Here is a 20,581-nt window from a genome sequence, read left to right as displayed (position 1 = left end):
TTTATCTGAGCCCTCTGCCTGCAGAGCAGACGTGGCCCCAGGGAGCAGGGGCAGGCGCTGTCCCTCCTGCAGTGGGAGAGGAAGGGACGCAGCCACGTTAGGGTGTGGCATGGCCACGTCCTGGGCTACTCACAGGTTTTCCTGAAACGTCAGGATGGCCGGTTTTCGGTGCTCTGTATAAAAGAAGGCCTCGGAGAACCTTCGGACCTGAGGAATAAAGTCATGGAAATAGTTTCGTTCATTTTGGGGGGAGAGGCATTACCTCGATTTTCATAAGGACATTGAGGTCCCAGGAGGCAGGGCCTCATTGGCGGGGCTGTGCCCACCCCCAGCGGTTCTGAGAAAATGGCTTTTGTCTCCCGCGCCGGGGCCTTGTCACCGCTCTGGCCCGAGCCTGGTTCATGGACACGGTTTCATGCATGTTCATGAATCGGCTCTTGCCTGCTTTCCATCATTTTTATATCTAGGTCTTATTTTTCCCACTAGAATGTAAGATGCTTAAAAACAGGGACCATGAAGAAACGCAGATGAAACCGAATTTGCGAAGCCAGTCACACACAGGTGTCCCCTGTGCACTCTGTGGACCCAGATATGGGGTCCCTTCCCCACCTTTTATTAGGTCCCAGTACCTGTCCAAGCTGGGAGCCTGGAAACACACCCGGAGGGATGGCTTACATTTCAAAATAGTTTTCGAAAACACTTTCAGAGACTTGTGATCCCGCTTGAGGCGGACTCTGTTATCAGCTGGTAGCCAAGGGAGGGGTTCTGGGAGTGGCAGAGCCAAGGTCTGAGAGGCTGAGCACGGTCAAGGGCGTCTCAGGACCAGCGCACGGTGGAGCCAGGACTGGCCCTCGGTGTATCCCGCCCCATAAATGTGCTGCTGTGAAGGTTCCACGAGAGGTCACCGGCGTGGCAGTCACACCGTGTGACACCTTACCCTGAGGGTGTGGTGCTCCTGTGTGAGGTGGGTGGTCACGTGGGGGTGCAGAGTCACCGTGTCCAGGAACTGGGTCCAAAGGGCCGTCATGTGGGAGGTGAGCCAGGCCAGATCCTTACTGATCTGCTCAGCAATCTTCTCTGGGTTGTCCAACACCTGGGGGGGGCGAAAGGTGGGGGTGAAGGGCCCTCTCGCTGATCCCTCCGCTGACGTCTCTGTTTTTCCCAGACCCCCGTCCCCTGTCCCCTTTCACCCTGAACTCAGCACTCGGAGGACGTCACAGCTTCCTCGTGTGAGGCTCGGCTCTTTGGCCAGAGGAGGTCTAGGCGGGTCACGTGTAGTCTGCATTTCATTCCTACAGTTACCCTGGGGTGGACTGACTAACCGTCATGTTACAGAAAAGCCACATGAGACCCAGAGGGATTAAAGAGACGGCCAAGGAGACAGCAGTGGGGTTCAACGGCAGGACGGCCTAACCACAAAGCCACGGCGCCTCGGGGCCCCCACACGGCAGGTGTTGCCACGTCTCCTGGGAAACAGTGAGGCCCTTATAAGCCCCCGTCCCCAAGGCAGGTAGGGTTTCCACTTGGCAGGCGCTCCACAGCCTAGCAGCACCCTCTCCTGCCCCTCCGATTCCTCCAGGGGGTCCCCGGTCACCTCCCCTGATACCTGCAGGAGCCAACCTACCAACTCCCTGCTTGGGGGTAACTTGAATGCGGGAGCGGTGAGAGAGAGGTCAAGTCTCTGAGGCCTGACCCTGACTCTTAGGCTTCACCACTTATTCAGCAAGCACTCGGGTCCCCTGAGAGCCCCTCCTCTTACGCCCCTGGCGGCCCTTCTGGCAGCTTCTGCCAGAGGTGTGAACCGTCCATTTCCCCGGAGACATCTAGTCCCGGGAAGGTCTCTTCCATCTCTATATTCCCAACAAAGGGCAGGGGCTGGCACAGAGTAGATGCTTAATAACGGTGTATAACGGTCACAGGGAGGAAGGACACACGGGCCTGGCTGCAGAGCTGTTAGCAACCTGTCTCAGGTCACCTGAAGCAGCTCCCACCCCCACCCCCATCCTCGCGGGACGGATGCGGTCAAGACTGTGTGCGGCCACGAGGTGGCGATGTCCCGCCTCTAAAACTCTCAGGACTCTGAGCACATCTTTTAGGGGCGCTGGGGAGGGTCCTCTGTTTCTTCCCCTCCAAGCACCAGGCCAGGGCTTTAGCAAACCACCCCCACATCCCCTCCCTCCCTGTCACCAGCCACACCACTGCAGCAGTTGGTTAATCCGGTTTCTTTGTGCCGAATAAAGCCTGGGGCCGGGACCCAAAGAGGAAAGCCAGCCATGGGTCCCTCATGAAACACGTCTGGTAGACCCACTGGTGGTCTGCGTTCTCACCTGCGCGGCTGCAGGGACCAGATACGACCGTATTCCCGGGACTCCCACATGGTCTTGGGTTCAGGCCCTTGGCCCTCAGCCTAGTGACTCAGGGACTTGCAGGAAGCTACGGTCATCTATGTCCACTCGTGGGAAGTGCCTCCCGGTCCTGGCAGGGCTGCCGTGAGGGCAGCATCCGCACCGGGGCAGGGGCCGGCACCCAGGGCGTGGGCTGTAAATGGGGTCATCTGCTGTCTCCTGCCTAGAGACACACTCACCCCCCACCCCCCTTTCCCAGCCCCCACTGGACCTGTCACTCCCCTGCGTGCGCCCTGGGACCTGGGGGTTAGTCCCAGCTGTGCCCTGTGCTGGTCACTCAGGCCCCTTCCTGGGCCGCTCGGGCTCCCCCAGGGGCCTCAGTCACCGCACGGGCTCCTTCCCAGGAGCCCGGCTCACGGCTCCCCAAGCACAGCCCTGCACCCGCCCCCAGCCCGTAGGGCCTGGGCCGCCCTTGCACAAAAGACAGAGCTCCCTCCCTCTGTCCCTCCAGGCTCCGCTCCGGTGCGGTCTCCTCTCCAGGGTCCGCCAGCTCCTGCCTCCTCATAGCACGAGACGCGTCCTCCTGAGGTCTCAGGCCACGCGGGTACCTGTGCCCACGTCTGCAACCCCCATGGCCCACGAGGCCCAGCGGGGCGACGCACCGGCTCTGTGCACATCTGCCCACATTTCACCCTCGTGCCTCCGTCCGCAGGGGCCACGAGTGGGCAGCAGGGGCGGGTGCTGCTCGAGAGGCGGTCACTAACGGCATGCACCTGCCCAGCGTCTACTAAGCACGTGTTCTCAATGCATCCCTGAGGCACGTCTAGCAAACACTCACTCCTGTCTGCACTGCCCTGTGCTGGGAGCTGACCCCCTGCTGGGCCTGCGGTCCTCTGAGCACGGGCACCGTCTCCATGCCCTCTGCGAGGGGCATGCAGGGGGTCATCAGTCAAAGCTTGTTGAGGGGACAGGTCATGGACAGGTGAGCGTGGCCTGGGCTCCATGACCCAGAGCCCTGTTAACCTGGTTTGTTTCTCCAAAATATCTAGCGCAGAGCTGGGCACACAGTCGGTGTCTAATAGGCACGTAACGACTCGGGGTCGTGGGGTGTTAGTGTATTCTTCAGCCGAGAGTGGGGTGACAGCCCTGCCTTCCTCTCTGGTTTCTTTCTCCGGCACAGCCCTGCGTAACGACAGCCATCCAGACCCGAGGGGGCAGCTCTGCAGGTACCTGGAGCTCTGCGCACAGCTGAGACAGCGTTTCTTCAACAGCAAGGGACTCTGGGAAAAGAAACAACAGCACACAATGAAACGCACAGGCCCGGAAACGCAGCTGCTGCTCATTGTATGAGAAGCACAGTGTCATGTGGTCACTGAAGTCACAGAAAAAACACGGTGCAGGAAGAACCCCTCTGCCTGGCCCTCCTGCCCACGGGGGTCTCGTTGGTCAGGTGGGTACACCGGCCACAGAGCCCTGGGACTCCACCCTCCCTGAGGTCACCACGCATTCTTGGTACAAAGTAACGCCAGGACGCGTGCCACAGAAGCAATGGCCTGAAACAGGGTGCCTCGCTCTGAGGGTTACAGAGGCCTGCCGGCTTTGCTCACGCCCGGTCAGGAGAGGCGGGGGGCCCTGGGCCCGGGCCTTACCCAGCTCCATGTGTGGCAGCTCAGGGACATCCCTCATGATGCCCAGGAAGTAGGCGCGGAGTCCCCGGTGGGCGCGGAGAAGCAGGAGGCTCAGCCCCCGGTGGCACCTGTGGGCGCGCCGTATGCAGCTCTCCGAGGGTGCGTAGAAGCTCCCCTGCTGCGGGACAGAAACCAACGCTGAGGGCCAGGGCGCACGGCCTGGTCCTGAGGAAAGTGGGGAAAGGGTTTGAGTCTCTCCCCTACCCTGGGGTGCGGGAAACACACGGAAATCGGCCACATCTCTGCCTTACCACATTCAGTGAACGTAATAACAGCAATAATAATAGCGGTCCTACTAATAATCGGAAGAACAGAGGATGGTGATGAAGATGATGATGATGCAGCACTGACCTCAGGTTTGGGAAAACGGAACGGCACCCACTTACAGACCTCTTTCCCTTGTCCCTACAAGAAGAGGGCATGCGGACAGACGGGGGTGGGTTCTGGGCGTGAACACGCAGGGCCTCGCGTGAAGCCCGCCTTTGCGCTCCGAGGTCCCTTCTGGTTTGACCTTCAGAGACACATTCCACAAGGTCTGGAATGGAAAGACTTTCCCATCTCATGAGCAGAAATATTTACCGCTGGGACACCTGTGCTCCCGGGCACTCCCGTCCCCGTCCGGCCTTCCCTGGGGCACGAGACCAGAATGAGCTAAGAGGGCTGCTGCAGAGCACGCTGTGGGGCAACTCCTCGGGGCCCCGGATCGAGAAGGACCTGCTGTTGACGTAACATCTAGGTGCCCACCCTGCTTCCTCTCATCTGACCGTCAACAAGCACTGACCAGGGCAGACACTCCAACTCGGGATTTCAAAATGAAGTAGAAGTATGTGCAGCCCCCACATTACCAAGGAAATGCAGTACCAAACGCCGCATTCCCCAGAATCCACACTTTCTTGGAGATCCATATGCATACGTGCACATATGTGCACACATGCCCTTGATATATGCAGGCATGTCCTGCAGGCACACACAGACACACGCGTTGGCAAGCACACTGGACAGTTCTCTGTCCCTTGCTTCGATCACTTATGCCTTCAAGTTCTTTCTTATCGGAACAAATAAGAAACGGTAGGAACACCTTTTCCCTTCCCTAGATCAAAAGACCACGGCTCAAGGAATCTAACGACTTATACAAGGTCGCTCTGCTCTGCATGCAGGGGAAATGACTCCCAAGTTCAGGTGCTAAACAGAGGCCGTCCTTCCTCGGTGGGTGGCACGGGCCTCAGAACCAGGAGCGGTGGCAGACAGACATCTGGCGAGGTCTGGGGGCTTTGACGGTGGCATTAATTTAAGCCCTGTGGCACCGCCGTTAGCTGTCGCCTAGAGCAAATAAGAGCAGACAGGGGGTTAATGAAGCCATCTGCTCCAGCAGTTACGGGTCCCAAACCAGGTCGAGCAGCCGCGGACCCCGGCGCCTGGCCCTGCCACCTGCTCGGCCCTGCATCTTCTCACTGCCAGCGTCTCCTTTGCAAAGTGCCCTGGGCCCATCAAGGAGGCCCAGGAACTGTGATGTCTGCAATCGGGTCTGTCTTTTAAGATTAAACACCCATATTATGGAATTTTCAAGAGAGACTTAAAGAATACATTGAGGAATCTTCATATGGCTTATTCAATATGGTTACTGAGATTGTCTGAAGCCAGAATGTTAATCCAAAAAGGAACTCTGGGAAAAAAAGCATGTGGCTGAAGATTATTATATACAGAACAAAACAGAACAGACCTCGTTCTCCGTAAATTACTCCCAGCACCCGTCCTTGGAAGTGACTGACACACGCAGGAAATCCTACTCCCGGGCCCTCTGGGCGGCAGAGCCAGGGCTGCGAGGAAAGGCCGGTGCTCCCCCGGGAGGACGGCGTGAAGACGATGAAAAGCTTTGTACGGTCGCCCCAGCACAACGAGAGAACACGTCAGCCAACCCCCTTTCCAACAGCCTGGAGCAGAACCCCGAAATAACAGGACCCGCAAGGCAAGCACCTGAGGCCACCCGTGAACTTGCAGCGGTACGAGGGCTGCCGGCCAGGGCCTTCCCCACCCCAGGTGCGTCATCTGTAAAGGGGGGATGGGATTTAGGGGTGCTGTCAAGGAGTAAGCAAGACTATGTGGGCATGATGTGGACTTGCGCGATGCCCGGACCCTGCCAGCGAGCGGGGCAGGTGACCCTTGTTTACCCGCTGACGGCCTCTGGCACACGGTGATGGCTTGTGCCGCTCATGCACCAACTGAGAAATCTGGGAATGAACTTGAAGTTAACAGAAGTCCTTTGGGAGCTCTGACGGGGTGTGATTTGGTAAGACACTGACCCTAGCGTCTCTTGGACGGGCCACTATCGGGGTGACTCAGCCCATCCCACAGCGTCTCACGTGGGCAGCAGGGACAAGGCAAAGCATGCACTTGAGCGCCTGGTTTACCTGAAGGACATACCAAGCATTTGCTGGAAAGGTTTGCTTTCTACTCCGCTGACGACAGAGACAGCTGGGCCTGCGCTCCACTCAGAACTTCACGTAAACCCCTCTTGAATCTACATCTCCAATCTCGTCCTGCCTGGGTTCCAGCTCTCTAGTCCAAGCTGCTGAATTTGCCTTTGAACCTGAAACACCCGGCATGTAGAAATCCAATGCATGCATGAAGGCATGAATGAATCACAGCGTCCTCTGCAGGCCTCAACAACATCAAGACACCAGGGACTCCATGAACACAGAACTGGACTCAAGGTCTCACTCAGCCCGCCTGCCCCTCCTTCGAAACGGGGGTGCTTTCTCAGTGTGGGGGCTGGGGCGGGTATTTGCTAGGTCACTGCAGGGGTCACGCTATAGATATCGGTGACCGATGGAACTACGTTTACTCACGCTTTTTTATGAAATGTGTACACAACCTGATTTTTATTCGGCAAGTAGCAAACACTGGTAGCTTTTCATTGAATTCCGACATGGCTGTTAAAGCGAGATATGTTTTTGTATAGAAATATCAGTCTATTATCTTGTGTGATACAGTTTTGGAGGCATGCCAAAATTCAATTGGTTTTAATATTCTGAATGTTTATTTGAAAAAGGAATGCGAGCGCTATCAGACCTCAAATTCTAGAATTCTATCAATAGCAGCTCCTGTTCGTGATATGCCTGCTGTGTGCCTGGTCCTATTTTTTGGTCCCTGGGTTCCTCCTCTCGGTGATTCAGTGAGTTTTGCATTATTGCCCCATTTTTGGCAATAAAAAAAACAATAATAATAACCACAATAGCATAATAAACAGCTAATATTTATTAGCTGACCCTATTAAATGTCAGGTTGTCAGTAATCATCATTTGTCCTAATGCTAAACCTAGGAAGTAAGTACAATCATTTATCCCACTCTGTAGCCTGGGACATCATCACCGAGAGGTTCTGACCGAGGTAACCCTTTAGAAGCAACAGCCCATCAGTAATTAGATAAGTTGGTATCGTAACACCTTGTTGCCCGTGATGCATTTTGGGTGAATGCACACTTTGCTGCTATTGATCTATTTGGCTCTAGAAAATTCAATTTTCATAGGACAAGTATGACTGGGAGTTCCATTGGGTTTCTTTCCATTCTTCAGCACGGTGTGGGGTCAGTTCAGTTCCATTTATCATCATGACCCTAAGGTGCCTCCTGTGTGCTAAATGCGTGAGCTCCAGAGAGAAACATACACTTTCCCCCTCCCCAACCCCTGCCCCTAGAGGGAAACGTTCTTAGGGACACAAGCGCATCATTGTGGTAAAATGTGGTGTCACTCCGGAAGCACCGTAGGATGCTAGGAACGCATGAGGGGCGGGCAGGGCGGGCTTCCTGGAACGGCCGGCGCTGCAGTGGGATCTGTAAAGAAGGGGTGGAGAGGGGGCGGGCCAAGCATCGGTGCTTTCCTAACCAAAGGCTCGGAGTGTACAGACGAATCACGAGCAGGGAGACAGGGTCCCTGGTGTGCATCTGAGGAGAGAACGGCGGGAGAGGATGCAGACAGACCGGCCGCAGCCCTGCCCTGGATGGCCCGACATCGCCCACTGATCAAGCATCAGCTCCCAGGCACCCAGAGACACCTAAGATACGGACAGAACACGTGCTGGTGCCCCCGTCCCAGGGGCTGGGAAGGCGTGTGTTCTCTGGCTCCAGGGTCTCGAGAGTCCTCACCTCTGGTCTCCAAACCTTCAGGAAAGCTGAGCTCCACGGAGGAACTTCACCGAAGCAGGCCAGGCCCTGAGAAGTTGAGTCAATGGCCCCTGGTGCCATAGTGATTCAGAGACAAGTCCAGAGTCCCCAAGCAGCGCGGCCCTGCTCGCTCATCCCACGGGGCCCTGCTCTCAGCCAAGGGCCAGGGAGCAGAGCGATGACGGAAATGGCAGCAGTGCAGAGGACTGGCCATCACACAAACCGATTAATCATGCGGCGTGTGAAGGGTCAAGCGATCATCACTCCTGTCCCCGAAAGGCCAGTTCCCAGATCAGAGACTCAGATGCATCAGCAGAGTAAGTGAGCTGTCAGTTTCTGGGCCGACTCCCCCGGGACATGGCCCCCATCGTGACTGCTCCCACTCTGGAAGGCAGAGAGGTTCCCTGTAGTGTGCTGAAGATTAAGATAATTCTATGCCGTCGTGATTTTAATTATGAAAGGTATGGCATTCTTTCCACGGCCGCTGAGGAAGGCGTAGAGGTAGCCTCTGCGACTCCTCTCCTGTGACGAGTCCTGAAGTCTGCCCTGTGACTGCGGCCCTTGTCCCTCCCCTCCGGACTTCTAGCGCGCTCTCAACACACGGCTTATTCCGCAGGGACCCTGAAGGCAGACCAGAGCAGACCAGCAAGCCCTGGACACAGATGTCATGCTCTGATGACACACACGCACACACCCAGGTGGCTCCCCAGAGGAGTCTCTATCTGAGAGGCCCAGAGCACCCAGGATCACGTCCAAGAGTGGGGGGCGGGATTAGGGGTGCTGTCAATTTCAAAGTCAGATGGTCCATCCAGGGCAGAGCTGTGACTTGAATGAGACGTGCCTGACTCCAGAGCCCGCACTTCTAACCGCTGCCATTCCTGCCTCCCTTTAGAAGACCCTCAGGGAACCCTGGTTCTCTCGTGACCCCTGCAGACCAGACTGTTCCAAGAGACCATTAGGGCAAGTGGGAGCCCACTGCATTGATACGGCCATGTTAGAATGTCTGGTTCTCTAAGAAACCAGCCTAAAGTAGGTCTGGTTGTTATTGGCATGATCATAGCAATTGCAAAACCAAAATAAAAGTACTTGCATAATAAATCATTGTTTACTGTCAACTTTTAAATCAACTCGTGTAAAGTGTGTGTCATTATTCACCTTATTTTACGGACAGAGACAGAGTGGTGGATCTCTCAGGGTCAAGAATTGAGCGTTTCCCACGAAAAAATATTTATCAAAATTAATAGAACAAAAATAATCTGAACACATTTTAAGTAAAATTTGGATTCTCTCGATGGCCACATTGTGACCAAATATCGTGGTGCACTTCTGTAGCCGTGTTTGCCTCAGGGTTCAAGATCAAGTGCTAGACTATGGCCACAAGGTGACAGCATTTCTATTTTTCATTGAGGCTCGGGCATCAGCTGGATTTCAGCGCTGGTCTCCACCTATTGACTGCTTGTCATCTGGTAGTGCTCTGTTGGGTACGGGAGCGCCATCCCCATGACCTCCAGCCTGTGGTGGGTTTGTGATCACTTATAAAACAGGAAGTATAACAGCAATGACCCCGAGCGACATGCTAAGGGGCAGCTGCACAGGTAATGCAAGGAAGGTATTTAGCAGAGCATCTGGCCAAGCGTGAGCGCCTGACAAAGGCCGGAAGCTGTGCTAGGGGAACACAGTTTGCAGGTGTGGGAGCGCAGAGGTGACAGACCCCTGAAATGCACAGACTGCTTCTGTCCGAGGGCCCAGCCAGTGAGTGACTACGTGGCCACCACACTGACGCCCACACTACACCAACACCGCTCCCTGTTTCTCTGAGCTGCAGAGATCACAGTGTAGGAGGAAGACATAGGGGGACCAGCGCCCCACTTCCCTGCAGTCTTCCTGGCACGGGTGCCCCCCCCATGTTGTGGCCAAGCCCTCAGATGCTATGAACAGGCCAGTTCACACGTGTGCTATTACCAAGGACTCCGCAGACAGTAGATCCTTCAACCAAAGTGCCCGTCGCCAGAGTGGAACGCACTGAGCCCGCGGAAAGGCTGGGCCTCTCTGCTCCGTTTACAGCGTCAGCTCTTGCATTTCCCAGCACCACACCTCAGGGGTTCCTCGTTAAAGGTAAACCCCAGACTGTGCAGCATGTCGGCAGGTTTGCGAGCAGGTGGCAAACTGGACCCTTCGTATTTAACGAAGAGCACCCCACAACTCAGACGGAGCCGGCAAACGCCGCGGTCGGGCCATCATGAAACCCGGGCACGTCCCTGCTGGACGTCCTTCTTGGCACGGCCTCACTGGAAGGAAGGCCCTGATTTAAGGGGACGCACAGCTATTCTCCAGTGCGATCGGGTGAGCACGTTCTGTAGAAACTACCACGTCATCGCTACATGGGCGGCCGTAAGACCCCCCGGGACAGTGTGCAGGGAGAAGTGGGCCCCGCTGCCAGGATCCATGGGACTCAAAGGCTGCTCTGCAGATCCCAGACTCAGGACAGTGGGCGGGAACTTCCCGCCCCACAGGGTGCCCCTCCGCGTGGGAAAATGCCAAAGCTGCCTGTGAACAATAATTCTGGAGTGACAGGCCACCTACTATATGGGACACTTGACAGGACAAAGCTATGGAATAAATCAAATGCCTATTTGATACCAGGTGCAGCATACGGCCATGGCATGAATAGCAGCTACACTGGATAAAATAATAATTATTATTATACTCATTATTATAGCTAATTCTGTCATTTTTATTGATGCCACTCCAGTGTCAGTGGACGGTCGTCTCGTTTCCCCTCACGATGGGACCCCGCTCAGGAGTGGGGGGAGGCAGGGACGTGGAGGAGCAGGGAGGGTGCTCTGAGTCTGTGCGTTGCTGTCACTTTGCTGACACTGCTTTTTGTTCTGCGGGACTTGGATTCGTTAGGAGCTGCCTCGCTAATCAAGCAGGAGCATCACTGGAGGGCAGGATTCTAGCTCATGAGATTCAAATACAGAGGAAGGGTCTCTCCCTGGCAAATTGCTGCTTGTGGGCATAAGCAAGGGAAGGGTGAAGGCAAGAGGCAGGAAGACAGGGGCGTGAACTGGGGGCTGTGGGGGCGCGCGGGAGTGGGGGTGGATGGATTCAAAGAGGAAGACATGCTCCTGGGGGCCGGGACCCACTGACGGGTCGCACCGAACGGGCACCACAAAGCAGAGGCGTCGCTGATGGATGTGAGCAACCCAGTACGCAGGCGACACCAGCCACCGTCCTGCTTCCATGACCTCTGGTTGGAACTGCACCAAAATCAACGAGACTGATCAACACAGGAGAAGGAGAAATTAGCTCGGTGCTAACCCCGTGCCGATCACTCTAACCACATGAACCAGGAGATCGCCCCGTGAGGCCAGCAGGTGTCCCGCTCAGAACCACAGCTGACGTCGGCGCCAGTACAGCACACGGAGAGCAGAGTCACTCCCGAGTTGCCCGGAGCCGGTTAGAGTGCCAGCGCGAGTCATTGTGATCACGGAAGCCGCCCGGCCTCTCGGAGCCTTAGTCTCCTCACGTGCAGAATGGGGCTCGTACTCGGAAACGCTCCTGGACGTAGGGAGACTCGGAAGAGCTCACGCTGGCCCAGAGCAGTTGCTCCGTACATCTCCCTCCTCCTTTCCGTGTCCCGGGGGCTGGGTTTCTGCATCCTGTCGGGGGCTACAGCCACCCATCGACGCTCCAGAGATCCCGTGCACCCCGTTCCACGGCCTGCCTCCCGAAATCACACACACACACACACACACACACACACACGTGCACACACACACACGGAGCAGACCAAGCAGCAGAGCCGATGAACTTCTCACGGACACTGGCAACAGGCCCTTTGAAAAATTACATGGAACCAAACCGGAAAATACAACCATTTCTAAAATCCCCTCGATAAACGTAAGTTGCAATGCGCTGCACACACTGTGGGGATGACAAATACCGCGTGCCTACGACCAAGCCAACGCCACCTGCGTTCCTCGGCGAACGCCATTAATAATCAGCCAGCTGAACACTAGTGATTTGGTTTCCATGGGAACAGAGGTAATATTACACCACTGGGCTTTGATGGATCTTTTATTATTTCAATATTTGTAAAGTGATTTTTCACGACGATAGAAACTATCAAATATATTCAATTATGCATAACATGGGAGTCAGGAAGTGTGGGGTTCGGAACGCTCCTTGGTGCCTGCTCATTTTTCAGGGAGGAAAGGACAGGGATCGGGAGGACAGGCTGATATTTGGGGGGGGGGGGGCGGATCTCAGTAGCCAGCTCCTCTGTAGTTGCTAGAATCGCTAAGCTTGGAACCTGCCCCAGGCAGGTTTCTTGACAGAGGTGGCACAGTGACTGCCCGTCCGATCAGTTGAAGACTTCTAGAGAAAAAGACTGACCATCCCCCACTCCTCCCAAGAAAAATAAATAGAAGAAATCTGGTCATTCAGGCACCAGACTGTCTTTGGGCTCCATATGCACCTCTTTCTTAGGTCCCCTGCCTGCAGATCTAACCTGCAGACTTTGGAGTTATCGGCCTCAACTATCACATGGGACGGATCCTTCAAGTCCATAAATCCCTCTGTGCACACGCCCATGCCACCGAGTCTGATTCTCTGGAGACTCTGGGCTAACCCAGCACGTGCTGAGTATCCCCCGTTGTCCAGGCAGAGAGATCCCAGTGCAAACAGCAGAAAGGCCCCCAGGAAAATCTCATCCAGTCCTCTTTGGACCTGATGCAAAACTGACACCCAGAGAGGGCAAGCATCTGACGCAGGGTCACACAGCAGGTCTGTGCTGAAGCCGAGAACAGGACTACACTGGAGTCCCTTGGTTCAGCGTCCCGCCCACGAGACCGCGCTGGGGCTCTCGGAGTAACATTCGATTTTATTATCATTCGACTGAAGTATGTGGATAAACAAAAAGAAATATAAACCAGCAGCGCGTTTTATGGAGCACTTTATGCCCGGCTCTCAGCTCCGGGCTTTTATGCACTCACTCACTTAATCTCAGCCGCCTGCCAGGCAGGCATTAGTATCCATTCTGGCAGATAAGCCCCAAGTCAGAGAGAGAGAATAACTCCCCCGCGGCCAAACTGCTGCCCCTGAGGAGGAGGGGACAAGGCCCCCCTCCAACTCTAAATGCAAAGCTCTGGGAAAGAGGGGTGACGGGCTGAGGGGGGCCAGTGACAAAGGGATACGCACGTCACAGCAGCCCTCCCGTCCCCGTGATCTGCAATTTGTCTTGCCAGTCAGCTCGTCTGGCTCTGCCGCCCGCGTTTCTGTGGATGCCTCTGCATGGAGCGCCGGGTTTGGCAGGGGACGCCTGCTCGCTCATCCCCCCCCAGGCTGGGGCTGCAGTCTGTGCAGATCCCAGCTGGATTCGCTCATGCTGCGGCTCCTTGGGAATTTGGAGGCACATCCTGCAGGGTAGGCAGGGGTGGTGCAGTGAGGAGGGGCTTCATTCTTTGCCTGGCAGCCCCTGCCGGGCAGGAAGGCGGGGGGTGGGCGCTGCTCCGAGCCCGCAGGACTGGATGGGGTGAGGTGGGTGATGCGCAGGAAGAGAACCGCATCCTGCAAATCCACCGTGGAGCTGAGCTCTGCGGGCAAGTTCCCAGCTGAGCACCCACAAATAAGCTCTTTTATCTGACTCCAGTAAAAGGCAAGGGTGTCTTTTTCGGCACACAGCCCAAAAATAGCCTAGAAAAAAATTATTAAAAAAACTATATTGCCTCACATGCCTGCGAGGAGTCTATTTTTGTACTGTTTTTACACATATTAACTCCTGAAATCCTCTCTGAAATAGAGGTGTTATCCCATGTTAGAGTTGAGGAACCTGAGTTTTGACAAAGGTGAAGAAGTCCCCCCAAGTCACATAGGGTTTAGCACAGCAGGAATTTGTGAGCAGGGTCTTCTCTCTGCCCCATGAGAGCAGCCTCACATGAGATGGCGTGGTTCCTCACCCACCACCCCACACCAGGCCTAGGGGGTCTGAAAAGTCTCCAACGGCAGCCCCCCTTAGCACCCCACGTCACTGGAGATCCCTGTCCTGTCCCTCCATCGCTTTCTGTCTAGGGGACAGAGCGGAACGTCCGTGTGGCTCAGCTCGGTCACCACCCAGTCTACTGCAGGAACACCGCTCGGACACGGTATCCGTCATTAGTTCTGCACACATTTCGAGAGCGCAGCCTATGCGTGCCCGGCATGGGGCTGGGGCCTGGGGATGCGGAGCCAAGTGCCGCGGCTTCTGCCCCCAGCTCCTCGGAGCCCAGTGCGGCCGAGACAGGGATGCCGAGAGGTGACTGTAGAAGAAGCTGCTGGAGAGAGAACTTCTGCCTAGGGAATCAGGGAGGGCTTCACAGAGGTGGTGTCACATGAACGAGCCTCTGGGGATGTGCAGGGAGCTGTGCGTCAGAGTTTCTTTGGGGCAGACTCCGTGTCATTATCCGCTTATGCTCCTGTGGCCCCAGCGAAGGCCCTTGTCTTGGGACAAGTGTTGCAAATGCTCTCACTTGCTCTACAACTTTGACATTCCCGCATGTCCCAGGCCCCATTCCCTGGTAAGCAGAGTCTGAGCTGGAGATTTCCAGGGAGATCTACCAGGGAGGCTCGGGGGGGCAGCAGGTGTGGGCCAGCAGAGGCAGGACTGGGCGCGGGGCATGGAGGCTGGGCGCTGACGCGACCACAGGGAGTCTGGAGCAGGGAGGCAGGGGGGGCAGCAGCGATTAGGGGTGCACAGGCACCCACTCGTGATGACAGGTCTGTGCTTGGCTCAGGAGCAGCAGAGGAAGCAGGAAGCCCCTGCCTTCTAACTGAAGGCCTGAGGCCTGCCCTGCACAGGAGGGGACAGACACACGCACCTGTGCCCGCGGGCCCCCTGCACTCCTGCTCCCGTCTGCCTGGTGCCGTGCCCACGCCGAGGACACTGGTGGCTGGAGGCTCAGCGGTCTCCGGCAGTCCTGCACCTACAAGTCGCTGGAGTCTAATTTTTCTTCCTTTCTTACTTTCTTTTTTTTTTTTAGGTTTTTTTTTCTTTTTTTAAGATTTTATTTATTTACTTTTGCAGAGGGGAAGGGAGGGAGAAGAAAGGAGAGAAACATCAATGTGTGGTTGCATCTCATGTGCCCCCAACGGGGGACCTGGCCCGCAACCCAGGCCTGTGCCCTGACTGGGAATCGAACTGGTGACCCTTTGGTTTGCAGGCCAGCACTCAATCCACTGAGCCACACCAGCCAGGGCTGGAGTCTCCTTTCAAAGCAGTTCTATTGGGCTCTAAAGTCTGCTCCTATCCATATATTCTCTATATATTTTACATATATATTCTACATCTAACTGTCTATCACCTATTCACCCGTGTGTTCTTGCTCTGCTCCTCTGGAGACCACACTAATACAGGCCAGTTATTTCAGAGCAAGGCCCTACTAAAGTTCACCCAACTGGCTCAGGGCAAACATGGACAAATTGCCTCCACGTGTGGCCAGTGCCCTGTGCTCACAGAAGAGTGGCCATGGGCGTTTCTGCAGAAGAAGGAACGTGGGGAAGGACAGGACATGCAATTACTGAGCACCTAGTGAGTACCGAGTCCTGGTACAGAGACTTCACACCCACCACAGCCCTGGATACACACATGACCCCATGAGTCTATTGGGTATCCGCAACCCCACTCCACAGGTGGGAACACTGAGGCTCTAAGAAGCCAGCAGACAAGACACGGAGCCAGGTTTTAAAACCAGCACAGGTACAACCAGCTTTCAAGGTGACCACATGGTCAGGGGGAAGCCCCACAGGACAGGCCTGTGACCCTTAGAGAACCATATCCCTCAAGGGGCCACGTAGAAGACCCTGCCCCTGCGTCTGCCCCAAGGCCTGGCCTTTGGACTACGTCTGAAGAACGCAGCAGTGATTACAAGAAGGGAGGGACGGGTCGATGACCGGGAGGGACACAGCAAAGGACCTCTCAGTGGGACATCGGGAAAAAGTTGGCACCTCCTGAAGCCCACACAGCCTGCAACGCGGAGCTGGCGAGTCGTGGGGACGCGGCCCCGCCCACGCGGACGTTACCTCTGAGGAGGTCGGCCTGCAGTATCCAGCTCCGAAGACCAGGCTTTCCAGAGAAAGGCCAAACTGCTCCGCTCCCGGGTCTGCGCCGGCCTTCCCCAGCCAAGAGCCTCTTCCCGGACGCGTAAAACTGGGGAGGAGAGAACGGGAGGGGGGGGGAGGAGAGTGTAGAGAAAGCGATGCGACCGCCAGGGCAGCCCCTTGGGGGCGGGGGTGGGGAGCCGACAGGAGAAGCCCTTGCGGGGGTAGTTCTGGGCGGACCTCGGGTGTCAGAGCCTGCCGTCCGCAACGTCCACGGGGGCCGGAGGTACCGTGACCTGTTCCACAGGCCAGGACAGCCCGCGCCCGGTCCTGCAATCATCGCCGAGATCAGCTCGCCTGGCGGGATGGCAGCCATCAAAAGTAGCACCCACGGAGGTTCGGGAAGCCAGCGTGACGCCCTTAAGTTACCTCCTGTGGGTGCGTGGCCGCCTCCTTTCCCTTTCTGACTCTCGCCCTTCGATACATTGACAAAGTCTGCTTGTACTCAGTTCCTCTTTCCTTCCGATCTCTTCTAGTAAATACCCTGATGGTCGTTGTTTTATATTGTAAATACTACTTTATAGACATGCCTCATTCCCCCAGAGGGACTCCGAGTCTCTAATGGCAAAGAGGCCTTAATAAGAAATGCCTCCGAGGGCAGCATCTCCAGCAGAGGTGCCCAAGAAATTCTCGTGGAAGGGTTCGATCCATTATTTTTTTCTATAGCAGAAGCTTTTGTTTTAAAGTATGTTTTATTGATTATGCTGTTACAGTTGTTCCGATTTTTTCTCCTTTGCCTCCCTCCACTGGCTACCCCCCTTCCCTCCAGCAATCCCCTCCCTTAGTTCATGTCCATGGGTCGTGCATGTAAGTTCTTTGGCTTCTCCATTTCCTTTACTGTTCTTAACGTCCCCCTGTCTATTTTGGACCAACCAGTTATGCTTCTTGGTCCCTGCACCATTTCCCCATTTCTCCCCCTCCCCCTCCCAGCTGATAACCCTCCAAATGATCTCTGTATCTACGATTCTGTTCCTGTTCTGCTTGTTTGTTTAATTTGTTTATTTGTTTAGATTTGATTGTTGATAGTTCTGAATTTGCCTTTTTATTGTTCATAGCTTTGATCTTCTTTTTCTTAAATAAGTCCCTTCAACATTTCATGTAATAATGGCTGGGTGATGATACTTCTAGCTTTACCTTGTCTGGGAAGCACTTCATCTGCCCTTCCATTCTAAATGATGGCTTTGCTGAAGAGAGTACTCTTGGTTGTAGGTTCTTGCTTTTCATCACCTTGAATACTTCTTGCCAGTCCCTTCCTGCCTGCAAAGCTTCTTTTGAGAAATCAGCTGAGAGTCTTATGGGAACACCTTTGTAGGCAACTCTCTGCTTTTCTCTTGCTTCTTTTAAGATTCTCTCTTTATCTTTAACCTTTGGTATTTTAATTATGATGTGTCTTGGAGTGCTCCTCTTTGAGTCCAACTTGGTTGGGCCTCTAGGCTCCCTGGACTTGTATGTCTATTTCCTTTGTCAAATTAGGGAAGTTGTCTTTCGTTATTTTTTCAAATAAGTTTTAAATTTCTTGCTCTTCCTCTTCTCCTTCTGGCACCCCTATGATTCAGATGTTGGTACGTTTGGAGAGGTCCCTGAGTCTTCTCATACTTTCCTCATTTATTCTGAATTCTTGTTTCTTCATTCTGTTCTGGTTGAATGTTTATTTCTTCCTTATGTTCCAACTCATTGATTTGAATCTCAGCTTCCTTCCCATGACTGTTGGTTCCCTGTGGATTTTTCTTTATTTCACTTAGTGTAGCTTTTATTTCTTCCTATGTTGTTGCTGTACTCACTGAGTTCTCTGAGCATCCTGATCACCAGTGTTTTGAACTCTGCATCTGAGAGGTTGGCTGTCTATACTTCATTTAGTTATTTTTCTGGGGTTTTGTTCTATTCTTTCATCTGGGCCATACTTCTTTGTCTCCTCAGTTTGGGAGCCTCCCTGTGTCTGTTTCTGTGTATTAGGAGTAGCTGCTTTGACTCCCTTTGTAGCGTGGCCGATTGTAGAAAAGGCACCTGTAAATTGTGTGGGTGGAGCCTTAAGTCATCACCAGGGTGGGGCAATCTGCTTTACCCCTTTGTGGCCCTGTGTCGGGGGAGCCTCGGAGAGGGGCTGGGCCGCTGTCTGGCTTCAGGAGGTTTGCCTGGCACTCGCCCTGGTTCCAATCACTTCACCCACTCCCCAGATGTGACAGGCGCTCTTCCAGCTGCTGCCCTGGTGCTGAATCCCAGAGTGGGTGGACTTGCATGTGTTCTAAGACTGTGCAGGCCCTTTAAGCAAAGTCTCCTGGAAATCTGGCAGTTTCTTTTGCTGCCCCAACCCCCACTGGTTTTTACAGCTAGGAGTTATGGGAATTTATCTTCCCGGCCCTGGGACTCTGGGCTGTGAGGTCTGACCTGGGGCTGGGATCACTCGTTCCCAAGGTATCCCTCCCAATTTTTATCTACCACACACGAATGTGGGACCACCCATGTCATTCCGCCACCCCATATCCCCTCACCTCTCTGCCCATCTCTGCGGATCTGCCCTTCCTCCCCATCTGGATGAATGTGGCTTCGTTAAATCCTTGGTTGTCAGACTTCCATGCAGTTTGACTTTTTGACAATTCAGCGTGTTGTTTTGAGATTTAGTTGTAATTCTTTTTCTGGTTGTGCGAGGAGGTGAAGCATGCCTAACATGTCCCCATCTTGACCGGATTACTTCATTATATTCCTGCTTAATTCATTTATTCAAATATTCATGAGGCTCACGCCACACACCAGGCAGGGAGTAGGCATCAGGGGCAGGATGATGAAGGAGGCGTGGCGCTCATCGCAAACACATTCGGCCTGGGGAGAGGCAGATGCAACACGAGGCAGGTAAACTCAGGCCAGTGCGCACAGAATGCTTTATGAGCCAAACCGGATGAAAAGGAGGACTAGTCAGAGCTGTTACTCAGAGAGAGTAAGGCCCTGGGGTCAGGAGGCAGCCAGTGCACCCCTCAGCCAGGCCGGGACCCCAGGACCAGCCCCTGTCAGCTCCGGGGCATTGGAATCGTTTTTAGATGCCCCAGTTTCTGTGGGGTTCCTGTGAGGATTTCATGAGGTCAGAGAAGGGTGGCTTCAGGTATTGTGTCTGGCAAAGAGCAATGACTCAATAAATGCTGATACTTGTTGTCAAAATACTGCAAGCATCATAAAACCTAATGTAATCATTATTATATTTATATAGCTATTGATGATGCCACAAATTTAATCAAGTCGAATATAATAAGCAGTCTGATTTGTTTCTGAGATCTGAATCAAGTGCCCAGCTTTGCTAGAAGGAACATTCCAGAAGCAATATAGAATCTATTTGAGCACCGATTCACATGGCACATCTGGAGGACAGACTGCAAATTAATAACTAAAATGACTCGTTATTTGATCAAAGTGTGGTTTGAAGTAGCTTTTCCAGGGCCTCTGAGTCCCTCAGCTGAAGTCCAATTGTGCCCGGGGCGGAGGGGTTAAAAATTGGATTCTTCTCTTGAGTCTGCTTCAGGGAAGGTTAGGGTCTTTCGAGGTTAAGTTTTAATTTCACACCTGCTTCCTTCTGGTTGGGTTTAACTGAGGCCTTGAAAATGGCTTTTCTAGAAAAACTAGCGCTTTTCCTATTTGACAGGTATTCCCCATAACTTTGCAGGCTTCCCTTTGTTCCCAGCCGCAGTGAGCTGACGAACAGAAATGCTTCCTGCAAAGAGGTGAGAACAGAAGACAGCTCTATTTTTAGCCCATTCCCGGAGGAGCTGAATGCTGATGGTGAATTCCTATCCCCAGCCAGGTGGGGAGGGAGGCAAGCCCGACCCCGCCTGGCCACTAAAACCATAAGTGGACAGGACCCATTAGCCTTCCCGTCTTAGAGAGGAAGGTGGTGTCCCCAGGCATTAGGTGACATCTCAGGTGAGAACAAAGCCAAGCCAGGTACAGAATCCAGTTCTCCAGGGCGGATCTGTACTTGCTGGTCACAGTCCTGGGCTACCTGCCTGTGACCCCTCGGCTCCTGGGATGCTTAGCTCCCCCGCCCGCCTGCCCCCTGCGCTCACTGAGGCTCAGAGCCGGAGCCTCAGCCCGGGACAGGCTGCTCAGGTCTGTGCTGACGAGCGCCGGCCACCTCTGGGCCCATGACGTCATACCTGATCAGGGGCTGCTGCAGAGTCACCAGCGCGGCGTGGACGGTCACGGAGATCACCGACAGGTGGAAATAGTCAAACATGACGGGGACCTGGTGGTGCAAGCCTCTGAGGGGG

The 20,581-nt window shown here is 54.4% G+C and overlaps 1 protein-coding gene across 1 annotated transcript in view; it reads right to left on the bottom strand.

Moving 5' to 3' along the window:
- FAM135B (family with sequence similarity 135 member B) overlaps positions 1 to 11,853 on the bottom strand; it is a 33,106-nt gene extending 21,253 nt beyond the window's left edge. The window contains exons 1-5 of the mRNA XM_090283113.1: positions 11,722 to 11,853; positions 3,995 to 4,151; positions 3,184 to 3,266; positions 938 to 1,093; positions 134 to 207 (exon numbers count right to left, since the gene is read on the bottom strand). Of these exons, the coding sequence (XP_090139239.1) occupies positions 134 to 207; positions 938 to 1,093; positions 3,184 to 3,266; positions 3,995 to 4,151; positions 11,722 to 11,853 (602 nt within the window). The remainder of the gene's footprint in view (positions 1 to 133; positions 208 to 937; positions 1,094 to 3,183; positions 3,267 to 3,994; positions 4,152 to 11,721) is intronic.
- Between the last annotated feature and the right edge of the window lie 8,728 nt (positions 11,854 to 20,581).

Source organism: Furipterus horrens, unplaced genomic scaffold (genome assembly GCF_987537825.1).
Source record: "Furipterus horrens unplaced genomic scaffold, mFurHor1.1.pri manual_scaffold_7, whole genome shotgun sequence".
Lineage (NCBI taxonomy): Eukaryota > Metazoa > Chordata > Mammalia > Chiroptera > Furipteridae > Furipterus > Furipterus horrens.
Note: the sequence above shows the minus strand (reverse complement) of the source record. Positions and strands in the feature narration are given on the sequence as shown.